At 45.7% G+C, this 27,800-nt stretch overlaps 2 protein-coding genes across 6 annotated transcripts in view; one reads left to right on the plus strand and one right to left on the minus strand.

The window, feature by feature from the left end:
* The window catches only part of ZZEF1 (zinc finger ZZ-type and EF-hand domain containing 1), an 86,146-nt gene extending 64,861 nt beyond the window's left edge, over positions 1 to 21,285 (minus strand). For both annotated transcript variants that reach the window (XM_044993960.1, XM_044993959.1), the window contains exons 1-7: positions 20,917 to 21,285; positions 12,406 to 12,550; positions 10,566 to 10,760; positions 9,555 to 9,726; positions 8,465 to 8,664; positions 7,035 to 7,245; positions 2,929 to 3,045 (exon numbers count right to left, since the gene is read on the minus strand). In XM_044993960.1, the coding sequence (XP_044849895.1) occupies positions 2,929 to 3,045; positions 7,035 to 7,245; positions 8,465 to 8,664; positions 9,555 to 9,726; positions 10,566 to 10,760; positions 12,406 to 12,550; positions 20,917 to 21,285 (1,409 nt within the window). The remainder of the gene's footprint in view (positions 1 to 2,928; positions 3,046 to 7,034; positions 7,246 to 8,464; positions 8,665 to 9,554; positions 9,727 to 10,565; positions 10,761 to 12,405; positions 12,551 to 20,916) is intronic.
* A 289-nt stretch (positions 21,286 to 21,574) lies between these two features.
* LOC123353128 (neuferricin) lies at positions 21,575 to 27,392 on the plus strand. 4 transcript variants are annotated; one of them, XM_044993964.1, is made up of 4 exons: positions 21,575 to 21,707; positions 22,374 to 22,514; positions 24,421 to 24,604; positions 25,889 to 27,392. In XM_044993964.1, exons 2-4 carry the CDS (start codon positions 22,460 to 22,462, stop codon positions 26,100 to 26,102), a joined length of 453 nt encoding a protein of 150 aa, XP_044849899.1. In that variant the 5' UTR covers positions 21,575 to 21,707; positions 22,374 to 22,459; the 3' UTR covers positions 26,103 to 27,392. The 4 variants fall into 4 exon arrangements, with proteins under 4 accessions (XP_044849899.1, XP_044849898.1, XP_044849897.1 ...); XM_044993962.1 differs by lacking the exon at positions 21,575 to 21,707 and adding an exon at positions 21,726 to 22,030; XM_044993965.1 differs by lacking the exon at positions 21,575 to 21,707 and adding an exon at positions 22,105 to 22,217.
* The last annotated feature ends 408 nt before the right edge of the window (positions 27,393 to 27,800 follow it).

Raw genomic sequence — 27,800 nt, forward strand, 5'->3', positions numbered from 1 at the left:
GAGAAAGGCCGTGAGGGTTGCTGTCTGAAGGACCGGCGCTGTGGAGCCGGTGTGTGCATCCCGAGGGTGCGGATCGCTACGCGACCGTCCTTCAGGGTCTGGATCCGGGCATCAGTTTTCTCGGAAAAGAGACCCTGGGTGTCAAAGGGCAGGTCCTGCAATGTGTACTGCACCTCCGGTGGCAGTGTGGAGGACTGCAGCCAGGAGATGCGCCGCATCGTCACTCCTGAGGCTAGGGTCCGAGCTCCCGAGTCCACGGAGTCAAGGGCGGCCTGGATGGAGGACCTGGAAGATTTCATCCCCTCATCCAACAACGCCGAGAACTCTTGGCGGGAGGCTGTTGGGAGCAGCTCTGTTAACTTCGCCAGGGACACCATGATGTCATACGTGTACCTGGCGAGGAGGGCCATCTGGTTGGCGATGCGAAGTTGCAGGCCTCCGGCCGAGTAGACCTTGCGGCCTAACAGGTCTATTCGCCGCGCCTCCTTTGACTTTGGCGCAGGGGCGGGTTGACCATGCCTCTCCCTGTCGTTGACCGATTGCACGACCAACGAGTCTGGGGTTGGGTGAGTATACAAATATTCATAGCCCGTAGGGGGGACTGAGTACTTGCGCTCGACCCTGCGGGCCGTAGGAGGGATGGATGCCGGCGACTGCCAGAGCGTGGTGGCGTTCTTCTGGATTGTCCGAATGAACGGTAAGGCCACCCGTACTGGAGCCTCCGCTCCAATGGTGTTCGTGACGGGGTCCTCATCCTCCTGGACCTCTGCTACGGGGAGATCTATGGCCTTCGCCACGCGGCGAAGGAGGTCTTGGTGGGCCCTCAGGTCTATCGGTGGAGGATCCTTGGCAGATGCTCCGGCCACCACCTCGTCTGGTGACGACGACGAGGACAAGCCCTGGACGACAGCCTCCGTGGATGATTCTTCCAGCGGTTGATCGGCTGGCTCGGGCTGAGGATGCCTCTGGGGGTCAGGCAGTACCGAAACCGAACCCGGTGGCGAAGGGGGCGGTCGGCTGACGGTGGCCTCCGGTACCCTGCGCTCGGAGGCAGGGGCTCTTGGAGGAAAGGGTACCCCTTGAGTGTCGTATTGGGCCCAGGGGACCCAGAAGCCCCACTGTTGTGCACCCTGAGGCTGGCTCTGCAGAGTAGGTGGCAGGTGCCCGTTGCTGTCTGCCCCGGAAGCGACCGACGCGGGGCGGGATGGCCATGGGGGTGCAGAGGCGCTGACGGACTGCGCCGTGGAAAGAGGCAGTCTGGCCCCGGACGGTGCCGAGGATCGGTGCTGGGCATCACGGTATCGGGACGGTGACCGAGACCAACGTCCGCCGCGGTGCCGGGAGCTCGACCGGTGCCGGGAGCTCGACCGGGATCCGGACCTGCGGTGCCGGGAGCGGCTGCGCGAGTCACGGTGCCGGGAACGGTGCCGGGAAGCAGACCTGCGTCGGTACCGGCGCGAAGGCGATCGGGACCTGGAGCGACGCCGGGAGTGCGACCGGTACCGCGATGTTGAACGGTACCGAGACTGCGACCGGCGTCGGGACGGCGACCGGTACCGCGATGGTGAGCGGCGCCAGGATCTTGAGCGGCGGGACGGTGACCTGCGTCGGGACCGTGAACGAGACCGGGACCGGGAGCGCCGTCTGTGTCGTCCGTCCGGAGAGGGGGGCCGGATCATCATTGCCGGCTTTCCCGCCGATACAACAGCCCGCACCGGCAGTGCCGGGGGCCGGAGGCTCGGAGCCTCTGTGAGCTCTATGAGCTCGCGCGCCGTAGAGAAAGTCTCAGGCGTGGATGGCAGCCGAAGCTCAACCGCGGTCGGTGCCAGGGAGCATGGCGGTGCCGGACTCGACGGCCCTTGCGGCGCCGGAGTCAACGGCCCGGTGCACGTCCTGTGCATGGCCACAGCGGAGACCGCAGGTGGCGTAATTAACTTGGCTGCTGGGCCCTCAGCGTGGGACTTGGCAGCTGCCTTCGCCGGCTTGCACTTCTTTGATGGCGACAGGGAGCGGTGCCGGGCCTTCGGTGCCGCTGGCTGAGGTCGCGGGGCCTCGGTGCTGGAGTGGCTCGGGGCCGCCGGTGCGCTCCGCACCGATGTAGTCTTCGGTGCCGGCGCAGACGGTGCCGGGGGCAGGAGCGACGCCTCCATTAGGAGCTGCTTTAACCTAATGTCCCGCTCCTTACGCGTCCGGGGTTTGAAAGCGGAGCAGATAGGGCACTTATCTGTCCTGTGACTCTCCCCGAGGCAACGGAGGCAGGAGTCGTGAGGATCCCCGACAGGCATAGGCCGCTGGCAAGATGCGCAGGGCTTAAAGCCCGGTGCCTTGGGCATGAGCCCGCACCGGGAGAGGAAAGGGAGGGGGAACCCCCCTTATCCTAAAACAAACTCAACTCAACTCACTAACTAACTATATACAGGAAAAAGTAGCGAGAGCTAGGGTTGTGGAGGACAGAGATCACTCCACAGTTCCAACTGGCCGTCATGGGCGGTAAGAAGGAACTGAGGAGCGGACGGGCCGGCTGGGGTATACAACAGGTGCCATAGCGGCGCCACTCCAGGGGGCGCCCAGCCGGCCCGCCGGAGTTGCTAGGGTAAAAATGTTCCGGAGAGCCGTGCACGCGCGGCGCGCACACCTGACTGGAATGCATAGGAGCAATCACTCGAAGAAGAACTAATGTCACACCAACTTAACATTAAATATACCTCAACACTATGCCAAAGATGGAGGAATGAGCTTTTGGCTTCTAGGTCAGCTAAATGCTCAAACTGAGGAGCTGAGGAACCAATTTTTCATATTTATCTTTGAGTTTGTCAATGTATGAACAAACAAGAACAAAAGAGGAATATGACAAATGGAATCTATTTTTGCAGTACCCATTTACTCTATATCATTTTCTTACCATACAAGTACGCTAATGATATTTACCTGGTTATTCTTATGAGAAAACTATCTACTTCCTCCAAAACATTGGGAGATAAGAAGCTTGAGAAGTCTGTAGAACCCGACATCAGGGACAGTGGTGGCATGTGTTGCAATGCCTTCCTACAAAAGGAAAAGAGCAAGACATTAGAAATAAACTCAAGTCAGACAGAACAGAAGAGACAGACAGAAGATTAAAAAAAAAGGAAAAGCCACTCAGAATCTTTATGCTTATGTGGCTGGATCTCTCTGTGTTTAGGATGATGTTCTCTATTGTGTGAGGTGCATTATTAATGTTCTTCCTGCATTAGAAATGCAAAGCATTTGGCTTCTAGATGGAGAAAGTAGGGCATGGATTTTTTTTTTTTTTGGGTAAATAAAAGAGGCTGTGCAAATATCACACAAACTTCAACCCTGCAACTGGATTCATGCAGGCAGACTCTAGTTTAGTGAGACAGAGCACAACAAAACCATTTGATGAAAAATCCTATGAACTTCAACCTAAAAAGAACACTAAGTAATGGTTTTAAAATACGTTTCAAACAAGGAAAGTAGCAGTCCCTTATTAAGAAGAAATGATGTGCACCCATTCATTTAAAAATGCAAAAATAGCTTTTCTCTTTCAAAACAGCAATACAAAGAAACCTTTCAAAACTTTAATAAAATTGATTTATTTGCTTCCATATGTCAAGCTTAGATACCAGTGAAGGTATTTTTTCTGCTTACTCTTTAGTTCCACATAAAAAGGAACACGTTCTGGTCCAGGCCAAAATGAATTCTTATGGGAGAGTTATAAGACCCTGAAAATTGGAAGTTTAGAAAGGACAGGCTGCCAGAGTCTTAATTACTAATACTATCCTAAAACCTCTCAATACTTAGGGTTTGTCTACACTACCTAAACTATACTGGCGTAGCTATGTTATCCTAATTAGTAGGGCATAACCCTGTAGTGTAGACACAGCCTTCACTGATGGAAGGGTTTTTTTCCCCTTTTGGTATAAGAACACCACTTCCCTGAATGACAGTAACTACACTGATTGAAAGCATAGCTGAATCTAAACTGGGCGTTAGGTCGGCATAGCTACTTGGGTCAGGGTTGAGGTTTTTCACACCTCTGACCTAAGCTGCTAGGTTGACTTAACTTTTAAGTGTAGAATAGGCCTTAGTTTCATGATCATTTTTATCTTTTATATAGAATTATTTTCTGATTGTACATTGTCTAGCTCAGGGTTTAGGCTACACAGAAAAGTAGTTTTGTACAAAACACTTCACAAGATGTCATTTTATGAATATCTAAAAGGTAGTAAAATGCAAGGCTCCAATCCTGGAAAATGTTTTGTACCCGAGGAACTTCTTCAGTGGAATTGCTGACATGCATAAAGTTACTCAGATGTATACCGGCGTTTTCAAAGTCTGTGTATAGGATAAACTATGCAAATTAGAGGTAAAGTTTTCAAGGATTCTGTCATGTGAAGTAGTGGTGTTTTTAAAACCCACATGGAAACTGAATGCCATAAAGCTGTTGTGGTTGTGTTATGATTTTAGTAAGATTTCAAACCTTGAAGTCATTGAGCAGATGACAGTTTGGCAGTTATTCAAGGAAACATTACTCAGCCAAACAACCAGTCACCACAAAAGGAATGCCTGCATTGAAATACTGTAAATATCCTAACACAGCCCAGAAATATTCTGCATAATATTAATGGAAATAAACCTTCTTCGGGAGGTAGGAATTTTGCGGAGAAAAAAATGAAAATCCTTCCTGAAAAATCAAGGTGGGACAGGCCACCACACTGACCAGAAGAAACAAGGCAGCTACAGGAGATTTTTGCCTGTCACATGCCTGGCAAAATGTGTTTACTTCCTTTTTGCCACTGTATAAAAACCTGTTCATCAACATGGAAGAAGTTTAATTCTTTACTTTGTTATGTTGCCTCCTTGATATAAGAGCAGGGATGGAGGGGCTGCTTACCACTAACTGCAGTATTTCAGGGGGTCTTCTCCACATATTTTCACTCATGGGATCAAGGCATCTACGTAAATGCCTTGTTCCCATGTGTGCCAACAAACAGAGGCCCTGGAAAAAGAGTGAAATTCCTAAATATAAACCTAAACATCTAGACACTTATATATCAGGGCAGATTCTGTCTATCCATGAAAATGGCTTAACTGCAGACTGCTCATTCCATACACCATATGGGATACAGTGCCTTTTTAGTGCCAGAAATATCTGGATGTGTTCAAAGAACATTCAAGATTTTTAATGGCTATTAGGATAGTAAAGGCATAAAAATTTGGAAGCCTTTTCTCCCATGAAAGGAGATGCTTTAACAAACTATTAAAATCTTATATAGGTATTGGCTATTTTCAGAGTAATTCATATATCAATATGCCCTGGGTATTAGGGAAACAAATATAAGAAAGAAAAAGAATATACTTGTCGAGTTAAGCAGTCTACATTAACACAGTTAAAAGCTACAAAATTATTTGAATTCATGTGAAGTAACCATTATGTGCTCTTTGAGACTACAGTAGAATCTCAGAGTTACAAACACCAAAGTGACAAACTGACCAATCAACCACACACCTCATCTGGAACCCGAAGTATGTAACCAGACAGCAGTAGAGACACACAAAAAAAGCAAATACAGTACATTTAACACAGTACTGTACTGTGTAAACTACTAAAAATAAGTTTAACAAAAGATTTGACAAGGTAAGGAAACTTTCTGTGCTTGTTTCATTTAAATGAAGATGGTTAAAAGCAGCATTTTTCTTCTGCATAGCAAAGTTGCAAAGCTATATTAAGTCAATGTTCAGTTGTAAACTTTTGAAAGAGCCACCATAACATTTTGTTCGGAGTTACAAACATTTCAGAGTTACGAACAACCTCCATTCCCGAAGTGATCCTAATTCTGACATTCTACTGTACTTTTTAAGCTAACGTGTCAGTGAATAATTATTAGCTTGAGTGGGCTGAAAGGACAGTATCAGGAACGACAGTCCAAATAGCTCACCTCTTCTATACTACAAATTACAATCCAATGGAGAAAATCCCTGGGATTTTAACTGTATTGTTTTACTTTAGGAACTACCCTGTTCCTGAGAAATTACAACTGTGCTGGCTTGAAAGCAGACTTTTACTTGCAAATGCAATTCCCAAAGCTGTGCTGGCATTAATTGCTGGTGCATAAACAGACATTTTGGCATGATAAGGCTCTCCACGAGTGGCTATTAAAAAAACAACTAAACTAAATTAAGCTCCATTCATAAAGAAAATGGAATATAGTCAACATTTGTAAATAGTAAACAATGTTGGAAACAGGAAATTAATTCGTTCCAGGCTTCTAAGAGAATACTTACTACAAGTCATGGAAAATAAAAGTTAACTATAGAAGTATCTTGCCAATATCCATTCACCCATTTACTGGTATAACAAGCATGTTATACATCAGGGGTTCTCAGGACAAATTATTTGGTGGCCTCAGAGTGCAGGCACCAACTATTGCTGGTGGCCGCTCTCACATTTTTTCCTGAAATACTTGATTAGCTTTAGGTAAAACAAATAAATATGCACATAAATACATTCAAATCTTTTAAATTTATTTATTGCTAGCTAGTAAGTCTGTTGTGAAAACTGATAATAAACATACAAGTATCAGTTTTCACAGCAGACTAACTCAGCACAGCAAGCCGGGGGACAAATTAAGTCTTAGATAGGGGGTTGGGGGAGGCAGCAGGGGCCAGGGATGGGGGGGAAGAGGGTTGATGGCTTGGGGAGGCAGCGGGGGGCTGGAACCTGAATCCTCATAGCTGGGAGAGGGAGCCCGAAGCCACGCAGCCAGAGCCTGGGGCCTGCCACTGCACAGCCACAGCCCAAGGCTGGAGCCCCAACCCTGAGCCCCACCACCCCTGGGAAGGTGAGGAACTCACTGTCTGCCTGAGCCTCTGGTGCTGTCCCCCAGATGTCTCCAGACGGGGGCAGGGCCCATCCCTTGCTGGCGGCCCCAGCAACCATGACGGTGCATTTAGGAGCACCAGGGAGGGGGAGGGGCTGCTTTCCCCCCACCCCACCCCAAAAATCACAGTCCGCAATGAAGTTTGATACTTACTGAGTATTTTGTAGGATAGTGTGAACAAATGCTGGATTGGTGTCCATGGAAGCTGTTACCAATGAAGTCAGCAAAGACCAGTACCAGATAGCTGAAGCATCACACACTGAGATGCCAAGTTTCTTAACTCTTTGATAGCCAACAGCCCTGAGCCCATGGATTCTAGCATCACATCCATCACTAAGGCAACGCTTGATGTTTATCTGTACATCTGTTGGTAAGATCAAACAAGAAAAAAAAATAGATAATTTCTTCCAGACACTACTAATCAGGATAGACATAAGAGAATCATTAAGTTCAGAAGAAGAACTTCCTAAAGATCTATCTGCATTACAAAAATGTATAACTAAAGAACCCAGTATGAATGTGATCATGTGTGCATATACTATTGCACATTTGAGCGTACATATGCACAGACGGATTTGGAAAATTTAGGCTTCAGAGGATTCACATGACCAACTACCTGAAATAGTAGCTCCTGTAACACAAACGTGGGGTCACAAACTATAAGTGAAAAAAGTAAACAAAATACCCCCCAAAAGTGCAAATAATCCATATATTTTACCAAATATTTTACCAGATAGCTATATCTCAAAGGAAAATTTCTTTGGTAAGACTCTCTGGCACCTCCATCATATGACAGTGAAATGAAAATTATTTCAAAACCAGAATACAAGTATTTAAACACGTTTTCTTAGTTCCTTTGCGTAGACAATATACTTGCAGAGTTAGTTTTGAGAAAGTAAGTCCTTCTGTGGGCACATCAGGAAGCTATGAAAAAAAAATTTTTTTTTTAAATGGAAAATGCCCATTTGAACAAAACCATTGTTCAGCTAAGATTTTAAAGCTTCAGAAATTGTCATTGAGGTCTACTCCAAGAAGGCAGGCACAGATCTGTCATGCTTAAGATGACTACTCTGAAACCTAACACTAAATATAGTTTGTTAACATAAAAATATTTTAGACTTTTTGTTTAACACTTTACAAAAGTCATCTCACTCCTGTACTGACATAGCTGTGAGATATAACCCTTGAATTACATTAATTTATTTTTCAGGTCTGTTTTTTTAAGCAGAAGTGGGATTTTTGCTACATGCTAGCATCTAGCATATTGTGACACTGCATAAAAGTCACTATAAATGCATTATATAAGTAAATATATATTTCAGCATGTCCTCATACCTTCAAAGTGAGATGCTGGACCTGCATCCAGAATTATTTCAGTGGTCTACCTTTAACAAAAATTAAAACCCAGATGCTATGCAAAAAGATTCTGTAAAGTGGGCAAGGAAACACAATCAAAACTCTTTTGGAATCATGGGCTTAGCCAAAAGCCTCTGTATGAACACCACAAATTTCAGCAAGCTACCCAGCCTTTCACTTTCAGGAAAGCAAAAAAGAAAACACCAATTGTGTCTTTATTGACTCACACATCTGACTAATGTTAGCGTTTTCCAACAATGTCACGTAGCCAGTGATATTGCTGGGAATGTGAACATCTCGGACCTCCTGGAGATTGCTGGCATTCCTTCCAACCGCCACCGTAACCTGCTGCGGCATATAACTCTGGTCATTAGCTGCCACTGCAATGGACAGATGTCTCAGAACAATATCTGGTTTCATCTTTAAACTGTAAGATGGAGAGAGAGAGAAAGACATACATATTTTCTTTTCTTTTCTTTAGGAGCTAAGGGCCCAACTTTCAGCCTGGCCCGAATTTCAGCCTAACTTCTGCCAACCTCCACTTCTGCAAGCATAAGCAACTGCAATGGCATTTATCTGTCTAGGTATTCATACCTCAATCAGGCATTGTCTAACTACTAATATTTGAGCCCATAAATACAAAAAAGTCACCTCTGAGAATCAGGCCCTGAAACTCTACATCATTCAGCACAATCTTTACTGTACTATCTTGGCCATTACAGAAGTGTGAAAGCAGAACAGCACTACAATAGGACCGTCAGGTTTAGTTTCCACAGTACACTAGTAGTGAAATGTGGTAACTGACTTACACTACAATTCAATATGAATGTTATATGTTCTTATAAACTTATCTTCCACTCTATATTAAAGGTCATGTCCATGTTTACAGAAGCAGCGATACATTTTACTTCAAGATTGTGACATAATGGGTCTTCCTTTAAGCACTGTCCAGTACAGCTTTGTTAATGTTCATATTACAGCTCAAAAACTTTTAAAAAATCCCAGAGATGCAAAAGAACAAAAAATAAAAAAGCAACAACCCCACAGCCTATTCCCATATACCCAAAAGAAATGGGGAATATATATAAAACCTTAAGGTTTAACTTTCATGGTCTTTTTAGCCAGTTGAAACCAAAGTGAATGCTTTTCATCTCAAATGTAAAGATTAAGATGATGTAGCCTATCTCCAAAAAAATCATATGTTTGCGTCTGACTACTCAAAGGTACAGTCCCGTGACATTAAAATAATCATCTCCCATTGTAAATCCTAAGGACTGACTACCCTAAAATCCAGGTGCCTATTACTATGCTACTCACCGTATCCAATGTGAGCGAGCACTCCCATCTGACTGCCAGAAGGATGAGGTTTCTCCATTAGTCATCTTGTCAATGTCAGCAGAGTTGGATGAGGTTTCTATGTGAGTATAGCACTTTGTGACAGTTTTGAGTTTGTCCATTTCTTGGTTACCATTCAGATCACTAGGGCATTCTGTAAAGACACAGAAAAAAGTCAGTCACTCATAAGGACTTTTAAAAACAAATATTACACACAAAAAGAAATCAAGTATCCCAAAACAGGTAGTATTGAAGGTATAATTCACAGCTCCTGTAAAACATTCTCTGCAAGTGTGTTCCATATTTAAAACAGAAGATAGCAAAGCATCATTACACTTGAGCAGTACACTGAGTGTGCTCCAAGGCTTCATCTTAATCTACCACTCTTGATGTGAAGTATTTCTATATTTTGCCTGGAGTTCTACAGACATTACCTATTACCATAGTCTTTTATATTGAAAAAAAAATAAAATGGTCAGACGGTATTATTATTACACATGAGAGCAAATGGTTAAAAAAAGCAAACTAACAAAATGAGGAAAGCCTAGACAGTCATTCTAGAGAGGGAACAGAGCTCATCGCTTCCCTGCACAAATTCTACTTGATTCTTTCAACTTGGAGAAAATAATCAAGTACGGAAGACTAGAAAATTTATAAAGTCAAGATAAAAATTTAGCAAGTGAAGTAAGCTTTTTATTTAAAGTGTTCACCACCTATTAACGTAGTGCCAGTCTTAGTCAAATTCTAATACAATATGCCACGTGTGTAACCACAGAAAAGACGTAGCCAATAAGTTAACAGACTTCTTTTCTACTGGACAATTTGCTTTAGAAAATGTTCAGATGGAAATGTGTGTCAGCCTCAGAAGTCACTTCCAGCAAAAGTTTAGAAAGAGGTTAGGGGGTTTTGTTGTTGCTGTTGTTTTTAATTCCTGCTTCAAGCCCTAGTTACGCCAACCACATCATTAGAAAAATTTTAAGCAAGTTCACATACCCTTTTCTTTTAGTAGAAGCCTATCTAAAGAATCCTTCAGTACTGAAGACCGCATAGTACAAATATTATTGAAGTACTCCAACACTGGGTATGGGATGACAGTACTGGAAATGCGGTTCCGATGCAAGAATCTCAGTATCATTGATGCATGAAGACCAAGGTGCTCTTTCGATTCAGAAAATATGTCAATAAAACCTAAAGAGACAAAAGTTATTTCTGTTTCCTGTATCACCTACCTCACCCTGCAGCAACCAAACATCACCCTCTCTCCTCATCACAATATCTTATCACTGATCAGCTGCATTTAAATCAACTAATGAATCAGCTTGTGGAAGAATTTTCCAGAAGAAATGGTGCAAACTTAAGGCATTTAAAACTTGACTAGGAAAAGCATAAGAACACAAATACATTTCTGTCACTGCAATGATTTGGATGGGTTGACAGGTGTTATGATTCTAAATTCTCAATTTTGATGTCTCAGGTTAAAAAGTTATTCTGTGACCAGCATGATGACTTTAACAGGGCTCCAGTGCATTTATTTTAATACTGATCTATTAGAGTCTAATGCTAATTTGGTAATACTGATTTGACTTGAACAGTGTGCTACACTGGTGGACAGAATCAGATACTCTCACTCTTCTCTGTTAGCCAGCACAAAAAGCTGCTTGTCTAGTCCTACTAATCACATCTACCTCAAGCACTTCTTGAGAAGGATAATTACAATTGTGAAGAAAGTTAAGCGACAGATACATACTCCATTAAAGCCTTAGGATGCTGAAGTCTGGAAAGTGACAGATGTTTCAAACATCTGAAATTTGGAAGATATGCAGAAGAAACTCTGATATACATTATCCTTTTTACTATCTTTCCTTTACTTCTCTCTCTAATACCTTTACTATATTTACTTTAGGTGTGTACAAACTGAGCTACTATAAGCAGTATGAAAGCTAAAATTACTCATGAGTCATGATTATCTTTGAATTAACTCAGGAAAATAAAACATACAGTAGAACCTCAGAGTTATGAGCCCCAGACTTCTGAACTGATTAGTCAACCATACACCTCATTTGGAACAGGAAGTATGCAATCACACAGCAGCAACGACACACAAAAAAAGCAAATACAGTACTGTGTTTAACATAAAATAAAAAAAAGGGAAAGCTGCATTTTTCTTCTGTAACGTTTCAAAGCTGTATTAAGTCAATGTTCAACTGTCAACTTTTGAAAGGACAACCATAACGTTTTGTTCGGAGTTCTGAACATTTCAAAATTACGAACAACGTTCATTCCTGAGGTGTTCGTAACTCTGAGGTTCTACTGTATGCAAATGATGCACATCAATCAGTACTGAAAACAAAAATCAGAGAGTCAATTATAGTAGCTAATGGGTCCTTTCACTGCCTGTTATACAAAGAGGGTTGGGTAGTGAAATGACTGCAGACCTAGACAGATGGAGTGATAGCTGAGGATATCTCAATTACCAAGTGTGATGATGGCATTGCCGACTACATGACATTAGTCATTAAAAATCACTCTGTGATGGCCAAGTTCAATGAGGAACTTATTTTCTATCTGTGATTTCAACCATATAAATCTAAGAAATTTCCCACTCACAATGAGGAAAAAAATGTAATAATGCAAGCTAGCTTGCTGGTAATTCTGGGAAATCATGAGTCTTCAAAAACTTCACTTCTGTTTCTCATATGAGGAAATAACAGTGTGGGGAGACAGATTTAGGACTAAAACCACTAAATTACATTGTTTATTGCGATAGCCTCCCGGGGGGGCGGGGCAGTGAAGGGATGGGGAGGACAGTAGTTTCCTCATCCTCGTCTCTCACCTGGAACAAGAGAGCAAGCCTGCAGCTGTCTGATTATATGACTAAGGTCCCCTTGAAGATTGGCTCCACTGGAATTCTTGAGGGCCTCCAGCATGTTCTCCACATCCACAGTGCCATCTCCTTCAGCATCAAACTGTGCAAAGGCCTACACGAAAGATGAAGCAAGATTGGTATTTACTCCAAACAGAAAAAGAATGGCTGCATGCGATACTCTGAACAAAAGAACATTCTAAAAGTATTTTAAAAAATCAGCATTTCCTGCAAAACTGAATTCATGGCAACAGGAAATGTGACTTTGACATCTGCAATTGGCTGTTAATTCTATGGCATTTGCGTGGTTCTCCCACATCATCAATTAATGAGTTCTATCTTAGGGGGATAACAAGCCATCTGCAACAGAGTCAGCAGGACCATTTAACATCTCCCAGCAGGATCAGCATCTCCTCTTAATAGGGTGGGTTCACAGGAAAACTCTGTCAATCTGGTATGACAAAGAGATCAAGCCAGTTCCTCACTGCCACAAAAAGCCATCACTCACTATCACCACACCCAATTTACAGTGGGTGCCCTTCAAACCACAAGGAACTTATTGAGATAGTAAAGGTTTCAGAGATGTTCTCTATATTTAAGAAGGGAAATACTATTAGAACCAGAAGAAACTTTTTAAACAGTTCCCACTACACACTGTGCTCCTAAACTAAGCATTACATCCAAATAAAGTTTGCAAAAATATCCACAAAGTCAAAACAAGAAGTGAATAGCTGTGTATAAGATTCCATTTCTTATTCAAGCGATCTATTTCCAGTTTCCCAGTATGCTGATCTTAGTTTACATGTATGCAAATTATAAATGTTTATATTAAATACTGTTCTTTATACATTTAAAACAAATCTTTATATCATGTTAAACCCTCATCTCCAGCTTTTAGTCTTCCCCAAAACACCAAAAAGTAGTTGTGTTCAAAAAGGCGGCCTATAAAAACAACAAATGCGGAATGTCTAAACTAAGCCATTTTAGAGAAATAACAACAACAACAAGAGGTTCTCTCCCTCTGCAAAAATCCAAACTATAGCTGCATTTTCATAAAATTAGAGCTTTAGAACTCTTATTTAACTGCCCAGAAAAAACAAAAAACAAAAATAAAACCCAACTACTATGACAGGAAATGCGGCACGTAAAATGTCAGGAAGATCTGTTTCTCTTGAAGGATGTAGGGGATTACCCCAACCTTAACTATAAAGAAGTTGGCCAGGAGAGCTACATATTTCAAAGCCAGTCAAAGAAGTCTAGTCTGAGATACACAGGTCTTCAGGTACTTATCTTATTTTTACAGTGTAGTAAATACCGGTACAAGAAATCAAATTTACTGGGGAAGGGGATGTTTGTGTATGAATCCCTTGTTTTGTTGTTTGAATATCAAACTTAACATGCCTTTAAAAAAATAACAGAGCAGTGGTCACCAACGCCTCGATCGTGACTGACTGGTTGATCCTGGAGCCTCTGCCAGTCAATCGTGCTCTCTGGACCGCTAAAAGCCCGACAGCGCAGCAGGGCTGATGCAGGCTGCCTGCCTACCCTGGTCCCACACTGCTCCCGGAAGCAGCTGGCTTCTGGAACATCTCTGCAGCCCTTGAGGGGAGGGAATCGGCCAATGAGAACTGCGGGGGCAGCGTTCGCAGGTGCAGGCAGTTCACAGAGACCTGCTGCCCCCCACCCTGCTAGGGGCCGCAGAAACATGCAGGCAGCCAGCCGCTTCCAGGAGCGGCATGGGGCCAAGGAAGGCAGGCAGCCTACCTCAGCTCTGCTGCACTGCCAACCAGGAGCCGCCTGTGGTAAGCGCCTCCTGGCCGGAGCCTGCACCTTGCACCCTATCCTACATCCCAACACTCTGCTCCAGCCCAGAGCCCGCTCCTGCACCCAACTCCCTCCTAGAGCCCACACCCCTCACCCTCCCCTGCACCCCAACACTCTGTCCCAGCTCAGAGGCCCCTCCTGCACCCAACTCCCTCCCAGAGCCACCCCCCTCACCCTCCCCTACACCCCAACTCTGTCCCAGCCTGCACCCCCCTCCTGCACCCAAATTCCCTCCCTGAGCTCATACCTTTCACTCCTGCACCCCAACCCCCTGCCCCAGACAATGCACATCTGACAGTTGAGAATGTTACACTGATTTGTCACAATCCCTGAAGGATTTTGGATCTATAAACCAGAAATGATGCTAAGTAAAAAACTCATGAAATGTCCAGTGGATTCTATGAGATTAGATGCAGTGTGACCATATAACCCCTGCATCCAAACTGCCTCCCAGAGCCTGGACCCCTCACTCCTGCACCTCAACCTCCTGCCCCTGGCTCAGCCTGGAGCCCCGTCTCACACTCCAAACCCCTCGGCCCCAGCCCAGAGCCTGCACCCTCTCCCGCACCCTAACCCCCTGCCCCAGCCTGGTGAAAGTGAGGGTGGGGGAGAGTGAGCAACAGAGGGAGGGAGGGAGGGAATGGAGTGAGCAGGGCAGGGCCTCAGGGAAGGAGCAGGGTAGATCCTGGGTTGATCTTAAATTCAAAAAGTAATCTTGTCTATAAAAAGATTGGAGACCACTGCATTAAAGAGAGGTCATTTGAAATAACTAGTTAGCTCAAGATAGCTATTGCCCACTTAAACCAACTGGATGGGCAAAGACTCCAGAAGATAAAGCCTAAAATAAGGAGCATAAATGCCTTGACAACATCTCTATGGCATATAGCCCAGTTTCAGTTGAAGAGTGTTAGGGTACGTCCATACTACCCGCCCGGGTCGGCGGGTAGCGATCGACTTCTCGGAGTTCGATATATCGTGTCTCATCTAGACACGATATATCAAACTCCGAACGCGCTCCCGTCGACTCCGGAACTCCACCACCACGAACGGCGGTGGCGGAGTCGACGGGGGAGCCGCGGACTTCGATCCCGCGCCGTGAGGACGGGTAAGTACTTCGAACTAAGGTACTTCGAGTTCAGCTACGCTATTCGAGTAGCTGAACTTGCGTACCTTAGTTCAAACCCCCCTCTAGTGTAGACCAGGCCTTAGAGATTTCAGTTTTTCCAAGAGCTGAGAAACTGTTAGCAACAAAGTTCAAACACTGTTACTAGCAGTTTCAGTGGTAGTGAGGTTATGGGATTAAGTGTAACAGCAAAGCAAGAAAGTTAGAGTTTGTTTCTGAGTGGAACAATACAGTGGGGATTCAGTTTGTCAAACGTTACTCAGGTTGTCAAAACAGTTCAAAGTACAGTTCAAAGTCAACCCACTGTTGTCTTAAGACTTTTTCTCCTGACCTTTGAAGTCAAAAGGTAAGTGTATCCTTATTAACATTGGGAGCAAGCAGTTTTTATGCTGTTAACAGGGCACGCCCTGAATATGAAGGATCAAACACACACAGTGAAAGCACTTAATGACACTTCCACCCAACAGTAGGCCTGGAATTATATTTGTAGTTTCCAGAATCCCATATAAGAATATGTTTAACCCTCTACCCTTTAAGTAGACACTTACAGCTCCTGAGAGGAACAGGCTTGATCTGCCGACAGCTATTCCAAACTAATTGCTTAGGGTAACAATATATAAAGTAAGATTTTCAAAAAGATTTCTTGATTCTCTGATTTTTTTACATCCTGCAGTCAGAACTACGTACATACTAAACTAACTTTCACCTACTGTGAAAGTAAGCCTAAAATAATCTACAATTTAAAACCTGTATTCATGTGATACAGAACAATGCACAATTTGAACAGGACTGCTTGTCTGAGTAATGTTTCTGTGGTCCATAGAGAACTACAACAACAACAACGTTTCAGTAAATGAAGCAGCCAAACTATTAATTTTATATAGGTTCTTATTCCATGCTCATCACTGTAGCACCATAGCAATAACTAATATTTTGGGCCACTAAAGGTATTCATGGTTGGGATTTTGAGTAAATGTGACCACGATCCCCCTCATGACTCAATCTCCCTTCTGACCTTTTTAAAGTATTGAACTCCTTAATAGAAATAATAAGATTAAATACTTCCTACCAAGATTAATATTGAGTACTAAAAATCAGTGGGAAACTGTTTTGGAAAGCTCTTTTCAGATGGACTAAATTGAACATCTCTGCTCAGGAAAGAAAGCATGTGAATGAGTTGCCTCCTCCTCTCACAGAAAGGATAGGACTTGGCTGGGTTGTCAACCTATTTAAGACTTCATTCTTATAAACGTATGTAAGTTCTCCTAGACTTCATTCCTTCAAAGCTTTCAGTATTGTGCAGTTTTCAAGAATAAGCAATATCTGCATATACAACATAATAGCTGCTCAAGCACAATATAAACTCTGCTCTCTACTTCCCAGATTTAGTTTATCTTTGCACTTCTAGACAACCCATTAGTTTGCATGTACTGTATATCAAACAAATAATCTATCCCACCAAGGTAAAACAGCTTAATACATAGCAATGGGTCAAACTTTAGTCTATATTGGTCAGGATTCTGTTGAACAGAAGGTGAAATCAGCTCACATCTTCTCAATGAATTAACTTCTGAACAATGTAATCTATCTTGGAAATCTAAACTTTTGGATCATATGGGCCTGTCTGCAATACAGATACAACTACATCTTCATACAACGGCAATGTGGTTAAAACAGAGTTGACTTCTGCAGCACAGAGGAGACCTAACCAGGCACCCATATTATACCAGATCCTTTGAAAGAGCTTTGATCAAATCATGGGGAAATCAAAGCATATTTTAACCATACTGAATGGACAATTGTGTTAGCATCTTGTTCTCCAACATAGTTGTATCTCAGGGCCTGAGATAATATATCAATCCATAGAGCTCAGTGGTTTGGATCATTATAAAAACCCATAAGTAGTATTGTACTTTATTATTGCCATGACAAGTGAGAAATAACCTACTTTGCTGGTTCTGATAAAGAATAGGTGAGTCAGTGGTTGGACTTTAGCAAATGAAATAAAGGAACATACGCCAGAGGGGCCAACTAAAATAAGCCTCTTTTAAAAAAAAAAATTATTTCTTGTTAATTCCCAGTACTTTTGCTACTTTTGTCAGCATTCATTTTAAAGAGTGAATATGTGAAAATATGGTTGATGCAGGGCTTTAAAAATTTACCAGACTAAATCTATTAGCCAGTGGCAATGAAAAAAGATGGAGGCAGGACCACTACTAAGGGTCAGGGACAGCATCCTAGTAAGAAGCTCAGAACCATTCTGCTAGCTGAGGAGGAGGATGCTGAAATCCTTAACAGAATGTTGCCCCTTGACTTTGTCCAGGAAATTCATCTTTTGCAACAGTGTATAGCTAGCAGATGTTTCATAAGCTTGACCTTCTCTACACCCTTTCTGACAGCTAAAAAGAAAGCACTCTCCTTCAACCTAAACTTCACCTCAGGACGTCTTCACTGTTGGGAGAGAATTCCACTAATCTTCTTTTCTCCAAACCTCAGGTTTTGGGGATTGTCCCAGCTCCTGCTATAATTTCTTCTTACTCTCCAACAGCGATGTGATACTGACAGGATTCTTGACAGTTTAACTATTGGGTTTGAATAGCAGCCATGAAACTAACCAAAGTCTAGCATAATTCATTCTGCTGCTGCTCTTAGGAGATCTCTGCATAGTACTCCTGGGGGAATTCTGCACCAAAAAAAATTAAGAATTCTGCACCAGCAAATTAAACATTCTGCAATATTCTGCATATTTTGTCAAAACAACCCAATATAATCATGCCAGTTTCAATTATTTTGGTAATTTATTTCAATATAGACAACAAAAAAGATTCCCACAGGAGTAGAGTTAAAGCAATCCCCTGCATCCACATGGATCCTCACTGCAGGATCAAGGTATAAGTACCCTGAGGTAGGAGAGATGGGGAGGAAGGCAGAGAGATTAGTCAGTTGAGAGTATGCATTAGCTTGGTGGGGGTCTGTCCCTGGTCTCTTCTCAGGGAGAAGTGAGGGTGCTCCCTGCTTCTCTGAGGGCAAACAGACCCCAAGACTGACTTAGTTGCTCCTAGCTTTCCACTTGCTTCAGTTCCCCCTCCCTTGGGATCCTTGCCCCAGGAACTGTTCCCCCTCAGCTGCTCCTCCCACACTCACTGCCCCCTCCCTCAGGGCACAGCCCTATGCTCTCACCTTTTCCTTCCCCTGGAAATTGACTCCCCTTTCCCACTGCATTGGCCACGCCCAGGCTCCAACACATCCCCCCAGGCTCCAACACATCCCACCACTGGGGACCCTCTACTTCCCCCCGCCAACCATTGGGGCTCCTGTGCTCCCTTGTGACCCACTCCCAGCACAGGTTACCCTATGCTTCCCCCACCCACTACTGGGTACCCCATGTTCCCCCCTCCCACCCTGACTGATTCCTTCTTTGCCTGCCCCACCCCCAGAGGCCCTAGCACAGCAGAGGAAAGTGACCACGAGAGATACAGTTGGAAGAACCCAGCTCCTGGAGGAGGGGAACCTGCCTGCACAGCGCTGCAAGTAAGAACTCTGCATGGAGCATGCACCATGAGCACACCTCAGGTACAAAACTGGAAGGGGGTAGGTGCCCCTCATCCTACCTAAGTAGCACCCTGGCAAAGGCTCACTGTGGCTTTCCCACTGCTGTGTGTGTCAGCCCCACGCCTCTGTAGGGTGAGTATAGCAATGGAGGCAAGGGATGTGCACTGGAGCTGCCTCCCAGTGGGAAGCGCAGGCAACTGGCTGCACAGAGGTGGAGGAATCATCTTGCAGCCCACTCCCTGGGACACGGACTCTGCAATGAGGCTGCACCTGACCTGCCTGCCCCTCCACCTCAGGTACCCCACGATAGGGAGCGAGAGGGACAGTCTCCTCCTCAGGCACTGATTTACATCTCTCCCAATAACCGACACGCCCACTCAGAAAGGTACCAGGGAGGGACGCACGACCCCTTTCGTCGCTTCCATTTGCTTCCCCATCAGAATCCATTATTCTGCAGGGAAACAAAAAAATTCTTCAGGGGACATGAATTCTGTGCGTTGCGCAATGGTGCAGAATTCCCCAAGGAGTAGCATTAGGCATTCTTCCGATAATTTCCTATCTTTGCTACCACCAAATATTCTCCACTAGAGATAGCAGCAGTGAAAGTGCTAGCGTAGGTAGAGTACCTAGCAATCGCAAGTGATTTAAATATCATTCATCTAACCTTGCTCAATACAGGCCTAAAAAAAGTGGAAAATATCATGACAGCTTGTCTACAGTAGTGCTACCATCATTGATAACAATACCTCACGCTTGGTAAGGCAACTCCCATCCTTCCATGTATATATACCTGCTCCTGTATTTTCCACTTCATGCATCTGATGAACTGGGTTCTAGACCACGAAAGCTTATGCCCAAATACATTTGTTAGTCTCTAAGGTGCCACAAGGACTCCTTGTTGTTAATACCAGATTTATGTATTTGCAAAAAAAAAACACCCTAGTGTAAACAAGGCCTAAGAATGCAGCAACTGCCGAAGAGGTCTCTGTTACTCACCAGATAAATCTCACTATTGGTTATTAATTATATTTCTCAAGCCTTCTGTCAGTTCATTTACATTTAGAACATATGATGTTACTTTTCAGTTAAAACTCTAGAGATGTGTCTTCATCTATACAGACTAGGAAGATTAGCTAGTTTCTATAGCCTAAGAGAAACCATCATTTCTAAAAAACATAGTATGATATAATTGTTTTGCCATTTTGGGTGGAGAGAAAGCATGACAAGATCAGAAAGAAAGGCCACAGTGAGCGCTCGGCACACCCAGCTAGGACACAGTCAGCTAGCTGTGTATAAAGGTGGGTGATGCTACAAATATCTGTGCAGCATTTCCTCTAATACCACTTCCTATTCTTCTCCAGCTATTCTGATTCTCCAAATCCCCTCTCCTTATTCTGTAACTCCTTATATGCTCCTCTGGTTCTTCTCTCTCATCCCAGTGCCCTCAATGTCCGTCCTGATCCCTCCCATCACAGCGCCTCTAGCCCACCCATAACCCTAAAATGCCTCTGATGATCCCTAGCCCCTTGAACTCCCTTTAATCCTATTGGCCCCCCCAGTTACCCTAATGTTCCTGTGAGACCCCATTGTTCAACTCTTTCACTGCCTCTAATCCCTTCAATTCCTGTTCCTTTAGGTCTCATCTGATTCCGCAGCCCCAGTCCTCCCTTACACCACAACCTCCACTCAGCTAACATCCTCCGTGTCCCCAGCGTCACCACCACTTCCCAGTTTCCTCTCCCTAACCCCATTCGTCACATGACTCCCGCCGCCCACCCCTGTCCAACTCCCAGCCAGCTCCCAAGCGCCGCGTTGTCCGATCCTCCATTCCTAGTCCTCTCAGCCTGCCCCGACCCTCCCCGCGCCTGCGGCTCATCCCCCCCCCGCGCCGCGCCCTCAGCAGGGCCCCCCCTCGGGTCCCTCAGACCCGCTTGGGCGGGGCGGCCGCCCCCGCTCAGTCCCTGCCCCCCCGCTTCCCTCACCTCCTCGCTCTCGCTGCGGCTCACGGCCGCCGGCCCCGAGGCGCGGCTCTCCAGCACCTCGCAGAACTGCTCCAGGCTGACGGCCTCCTCGCCGCGGCCCAGCCGCTCCTCCAGCCAGCGCACCAGGGTGCTGTGGTGGCGGGACACCAGCGACTCGGGCGGGGCGGCCTCCCGCAGCCGGGCCGCGGCTTCCCGCAGCCGGGCCTGCTCCAGCAGCACCGTGGCCGGGGGCAGCGGAGGGAGCGGGAGCGGGCCCGGCCCAGGCGGAGAGGCAGCCCCGGGCTGCTCGGCTGCCGCCGTCCCTTCCATCGCCTCCTCAGCCCCCTCCTCCTCCTCCTCCTCGCTGCTGCGGCTCGCCACGTTCCCCATGGGCCAGGCGCTCGCTGCTGCTGCTGCTGCTGCTGCTGCCGGCGGCGGCCTCGGGCCTCGCGCAGCCGCCGCCTCCGACCGGCCCGGCTTAGTCAGCGGCCTCTCCCTCGACACCTGTCAATCCCGGAGGGAGGGGAGTCACACTGCCGCCAAGCGACAGCCGGCGTCGTAAAACCAGCACCCCCCCCCGTCGGCGTTTTTACCAAATGACCGTAAAGCGAGAGCCGCCAGCGAGCTGAACGCGGCGCCGTTGCCACGCTGCCGTAAGTCGTCGAGCGCGGTCGTCGTGAAATAACCAGCGACAACTGTGGGGGGGTTTTTCCGCCGCTCCACCGTAAAGCGAGAAAAGCGTCGTAAAAACTCAGGCAACTGTAATTGCCCGCGGGCAAAATGGCGGCTGAACGCAGCCTTGAAGGAACAGGGTGAGGCCAATTGTCATTTCCGCCATTTTGATTACGGGCGGCTCCGGCCCTTTCAGCTCAGGCTTCGATGGGGCTAGCGGGGCTCCTGGTTCCCGCGCTGGGCTTGGCCGCCGCTTGGCTACTGGGCCTGGGGTTCGAGCCCAGCTCCTGGCTGCTCCCTTTCTTCTCCGGGCGGGGCCGGCTGCTGAGCCCCGCCGAGCTCGCGCGTCACACGGGAGCGCCGGGCAGCCCCGGCCTCTACCTGGCGCTGCTGGGGCAGGTGTTCGACGTGCGCCGGGGGCACAGGCAGTACGGGCCGGGAGCGGCCTACAGTGTCTTCGCAGGTATCCCCCCCCCTCCGCGCGCGCGGGGTCCCGGGGAGAGCCGCCCCCAGCCCAGCCCACCCCACGGGCCTGGGTCCGCCCCGCCGCGTGCAGAGCCTCGCGCGTGGCCGGGCCGGGGCGCTGCCGTTCCTGCGGAACCACCCGCCCACCCCCCTCACTCCCGCATGGATCCCGTAGCCGGCGCCAGGTAGGTCGGGCCTCTTGCAATGAAACGGGGGGCGAGGGGTGCGCTGTGGATTATAGAGCGGATCCTTAGCTGGACACCCCCCCCCGCCCCGTCTGTCTGCGCACCCCCTGGGCCGAATCGTACCCCAGCTGGATGTTCATCACGTCTGTCCTACAGGGAAAGATGCCTCCAGGGCTTTTGCGACAGGAGATTTCACCCACGCCGGCCTTGTGGATGATGTTTCTGGGTTATCTCCCTCAGAAATGTTGACTATACAAAACTGGCTCTCTTTCTACAGCGAGAACTACATTTTCGTTGGTACGTGATCTGTAACACAGCGGAGTCATAATATAGCAGCAGACCTGGGTTAATCCTCAGAAGCCTTGTTTGGTTTATATTATCACTGCTTCAGCATTATATATTAGTGCAGGTGAGCAGGGACACTTTTGCATCCAAGATCGTCATAGAGCAGGGGTCCCCAGCTTGGTGCCCATGGGTGCCATGGCACCCACCGGGGCGTCTAAGTGCGCCCATGTAGTAGCTGGTGGACGAGCATCCGCCGAAATGCCACCGACAAGCTGCATAATCCAGAGGCGTCGCCGCTGAAATGCTGCCGATTTTTGGCGGTATTTCATCGACGATGCCTCCGGATGATGATGCTTGTCTGCGGCATTTCGGCAGCGATGCCTATTGACGTTGCCGCTTGTTGGCGGAATTTCGGTGGATGCTCGTCCACCGCCGCCAGACAAAAAAGGTTGGGGACCCTTGGCATAGAGTAATGGGCCAGCTAGTTGTCTCGTTTCTCTAGCTGTGTTGTTATTCCATGGAAAGCATTCTTTTAGTATTTCAAAGTTATAGTTTGGGCTACCATATGCAAAGCAGCAAAAAATTCCCTTTGAAGCAGGTAGGACAGTAATTTGGGCCATATCAGTAATGAAGACAGAGCGATAAAAGCTGCACCAAACTCTTTTAATTCCTGAATTCCACAGAAAGTAGAAGAGTGATGTACCAAAAGTGTTTGTGTTTAGAATATACCAAATTTGCTGATTGTTCCTTACAAGCTTCTAACAGGTGGGAGAGAGAGAGAGTTGAAGGAAAATGGATATGTTTGAGCCCCGGTCTTACAAACACACAAATCCTATTGAGCTCAATGAGCAAACAGATTTTAAATTGGATCTGTTTACACTGAGCCAGGAATACATGATGGACCTCAACCATGACTCTTGTATCTGTGACTGCAAAGGAATTAGGCAAGAGGATTGACTTTTCCATTTAGTTAAACTAGAGTTGCCCTGAGCCAGGGATGTTCTGGCCGCGGCTTCCTGCCTCCCGCATTGGCCTGGGACCGCGAACCGCGGCCAGTGGGAGCCGCGATCGGCCGAACTTGCCGACGCGGCAGATAAACAAACCGGGCCGGCCCGCAAGGGTGCTTACCCTGGCAAACCGCGAGCCACCGGTTGCTGACCCCTGCCCTGAGCTGTTGGCTAAAAATTGGAAAATGTAGACTGACTTCTGTAACCCTACCTTCACACATAACAGTTGTAAACCTGTTTTTTTGTTTCTGATCAGCTCATCTTCTTTCACACTGAATAAAAGTGACTAATGTTCTCAAAGTATCTGAAATCTCCTGTGTTCTGGAAATGTCCCATTGACACCAGGATCCATTATGTATACATCCATCTTACTCTGTTCATTAGCCAAGTAATTGGGTTTTGGGAACATTACAACTAGGAGAATTAAATGAGTGTAAATTTTATTTTCTACTGCTATACAAATTTAATGAAATTGCAGCAGTAAGAATAGTCTGATAGATATCTGTTTGGCATTTCAGGAGCAGTATTGTGAGAAAAGACTGTATAATGTGGGAAGCGGTGTTGTCTAGTAGTTAGCTAAGAGGACTGGTTGTTAAGACTCTTGGATTCTATTGCTGATCTTCAGTGTGTGATTTAATGTCAAGCCTATTTTACAGATGGAGAAACAGGCACAAATTCATTATCTCCATCATGTCTATATGTTAATGTTTGTAAAATGTTTTGAGATTCCTGGTCAGAAGGGACTAAGTTGTGAACACCTAATTCTGTTATTTCTAAAATAATATACATGGGGTGCCCCAAAGCAGCACTCACAATACAGTTTGCTGCTTTTTAGAGGGTTTCTGCAGTTTTTTTGAGGCATTTTAAAAAAAATGCTTTGGTTTTAGTGGCTCTTTCTGTTCCCTCAAAAGGCAAACTGGTAGGAAGATTCTATGATGAAAATGGGGCACCCACAAAAGCTCTGGAGCAGGCCAAGGCCGTCATTGAAGAAGCGCTGAAGTTCAAGGAACAAAACAATGAGAAGAAGCAGTTCCCGCCCTGTAACTCTGAATGGAGCTCAACCAGTGGCAGCAGATTCTGGTGTTCCAAACAAAGGTAAACATTGCCTTCCTGCTGGCGTGGGCAGACTCTGCAGAGCCAAGCACCTTGACATATCTCATCTGAGATGTTATCTATGCTGGTCTAGGTTGCACAGATCCAGCAAAAATTGTTTGTGATATGGTTAGGCCAGGCAGCAAGGATGATTGTTTTGTATAAGCGTGTGGCCTTGGGTAAGCCTCTTAACCCCCTCGGACAGATGAGACAGCTAAGTAAATTTTATCAGAGAGAGAACTCTGCTATAGCTAAGAACTTTGTTTGCAGGTTGATGCTAAGTGCTCTAAAATCTGCAAGGAGTTACTTGGATCCTCCCCACATTCTCCCCTCTGGTGGGAACTGAGGGGTCCCTGTTCCTTGAGGTTGGGGGGGGGGGTCTGAGCCCCTTTCCCTGCTCTCCTCATGTGAGTTGAGATCAGAGGGTCCCTGTGCCTCTTGGGAGGCGGGCTGAGCCTCTTTCCTTGCAGAAGTGGAGTTGTGTCAATGTTGTGGGCGACTTACAGTGGTGGGAGCATCATTGTAGTGTAGACACTTAAAGTTAGGTAGATGTAAGCTGCCTTATGTTGACCTAACTCTGGAGTGTAGAGCAGGCCTCAGTCCTGTGTTAGGTCATCTAGTCCAGGCCCCAGCACTATCAAGGTCCTTTCCTGTCCTTCAATGTGCTGTTGGATTGAGACCCATACCATTTTCCAGCGGGTAGTGTTTGGATCTGATAGTGGATGGTGTCCAGTGCATTCAGCTCCTTTTTAAAAAAAATACAGGTGTTAAAGGAACTTTGCCCCTTGCAGTACCAGGCTTGAGAAGAGGCAATAGTATATTAGGTGAATTATGTTGAGCTTTTCTTTAGTAACATCAGCACTAGTACTACAGGCATTGTGGTGCACATAATAAAAGGCATTCTGTTTTACAATAAAACAGTTTATCCACAAGAATATAAAAGGTGGGGTGTCTATGCTGTTTGTTTGGGGGGATTTTAAGAAACAGAAATAAAGGATGGATGTTAGTCACTTGCTCTTTCCTGGGTGAGAGTATCCAGAGTTAAACTGACTTTACAAGGTCCAGCCAACAATATATTGCTTAGTAGGTCCAACAAAAGTTACCGGAAAATGTTGGATAATATGGTTGCTGACTTCTGGAAATGGTCCTTACCCCAGGTTTCAGTGTACATGTAGTTGCCCCAGCCCTCCTTCAGAAGGGTCTTTGACTCAGCTGTGGGTGGGAAATACACATCCATTGAGTGAGAAATAACATAGCTTGTATTTGATCATATTCTTCCATCCCTAGTGGGGGAGTGAACAGAGACTGGATTGGAGTTCCCAGGATGCTGTACAAGGCCGGTTCCAGTGATAGTCACTGTGTGTGTGTGAGAACTACTGGACCTCCCTCTGGACAATTGGATTCTACTGAGCACAGTGACAGAGGTGACTTGGACAATCCTAACTTGCAAGAATACAAGGGATGCCATCCACTAGCTGACTGGTGTGTGCTAAAAGATTAAGTCCAACATGGCTATTGACTCAATGCATTTATTGTCCTAAAATGAAATAGTTGATTAAGTACAGTCAAAAATGCATGTTTTGAGCTTTACAGGGGATTTTCTGATATACAAGACTGGGGAGACTCAGTCAGAAACAGGAATCAGTTTGTATAAAACTATACTTGAGGAAATGTAAACGCCATGCTAAAGTGCCAGTAAAAACAATGGAAATGTGAGACATGGAGGGAGCATGGTAAGGAAAACTGTTAAAATGGAAAATCTTCTTTGCCAATAGCTGTTGCTGTAGCTTGTTGGTGCACTGGCACTTAATTCTGGCAAGAAAAAAGATTTTTCTTCTGCATTTGAGAAATAGCTGTATCTATAGAATGGTGCTGGTGGGAGTAATGTCTCAGGGAAGTGAGCTCCAAGCTAGCACACCACTACACTGTAGACTCATTTTCACTTACTGCAGCATACAAAACAGCCCCCTCTCTTCACTACCATCACAACATTGCTCCTCTTATGGCAGAGTTGTGCTAATACTGTACTTACTAATCTGCACATACCACCCACTGAGCCACCAACTTGCTGAGAAATGACTTAGCACTGTAGAGGCTTCAGTTACTTCTAGTTTTGCAATTGAACATTTACACTTGTCAGATGGAATCCAGGACACGAGATGATGCAGTATCAGTGTTTCTACCATTCTTTGGGTATAGGAAACACTACGGTATACCCAGTCCTTCTCTCTTATCCTATGGCTTGCTATTGCCATAGTATGTGGAAGCCATGAGTCCTGTTCTAACTGAACAACAAAAGTGATCCACAGACAAGTAACGGATTTTTCTGCTGTAATCCATCTGTCCTCCTCCTCCCTTACTTATTTACTACCTCTACTTGTTGCACTGTCTCTCATTAGATTGTAAAGTCTTCAGGGCAAGAATCAGGTCTTTGACAAGACCCACCCATGTGTTACTCTAATTTGCAAAATCCAGTAGTGGTGTGTGCCTAAATACTAATGCAAGCTATTGGTACATTAAACTATTTTACAAAAGAGGAAAACTTCCTGAAGGTCTCCCTTGCCCAGTTCTCTTCCCCCTCCCTCCAAAATGCTTAACTAGTGCAAGTCACTATGTGACAGTGAGCACAAGAGGCCAAAGCAGTATTCAAGAATGCTCACTTAAGTGCTATGCTATGCACCCCCCACACTTAGAGCTAGCACAGCAAGTTGACTGTAGACTGGCTTTTTCAGTGGTGCACAGCAACAAACATGGTCATGATTTATAAATTTATTAAAGTTTTTTTTTCCTAGTTGTGTTGCCTCTCCAAGTTTCATGGTACTTCTCCTTATGCTCTAAGCTTCTTGCCACCTCCCAACGCTTCTTTTGGGAAACTGAAGTTAAATACACCTTCAGTTTGCTAGACTGGAAACAAGTAGTTGAAGCTACCTTCTTTATATGTTATAGGGGCAAAACTCCCATCGGGTATGGATCTGAAATATGTTTTAGGGTGCTGACTTTAGCCCTAGATTTTTAAACTTAAATGTGCCCAAATTAGATTTCAGTGCAGCAAGCTTTGCAAAATCCTCACTAAACTGCAAATGACAATGGATAGTCATGGTCCTTGTAGTGATAAGAGTGCTATTTTCAGGGAGACAATCTACTGTTGGAAAAGATAGTCATTGTCCCCTTGAAGCAGGATAATCCTTATTTACCTAGA

The sequence above is a fragment of the Mauremys mutica genome, chromosome 19, assembly GCF_020497125.1.
Source record: "Mauremys mutica isolate MM-2020 ecotype Southern chromosome 19, ASM2049712v1, whole genome shotgun sequence".
Taxonomy (NCBI): Eukaryota; Metazoa; Chordata; order Testudines; family Geoemydidae; genus Mauremys; species Mauremys mutica.

Bases quoted from the DNA above. Each gene is read 5' to 3' on its own strand.
- LOC123353128 (XM_044993962.1), top strand. From the start codon at position 21,775: ATGGGGCTAGCGGGGCTCCTGGTTCCCGCGCTGGGCTTGGCCGCCGCT. The intron at 22,515-24,420 runs GTACGTGATCTG...TTCCCTCAAAAG, and splicing joins CGAGAACTACATTTTCGTTG to GCAAACTGGTAGGAAGATTC. The intron at 24,605-25,888 runs GTAAACATTGCC...TTCCATCCCTAG, and splicing joins TTCTGGTGTTCCAAACAAAG to TGGGGGAGTGAACAGAGACT.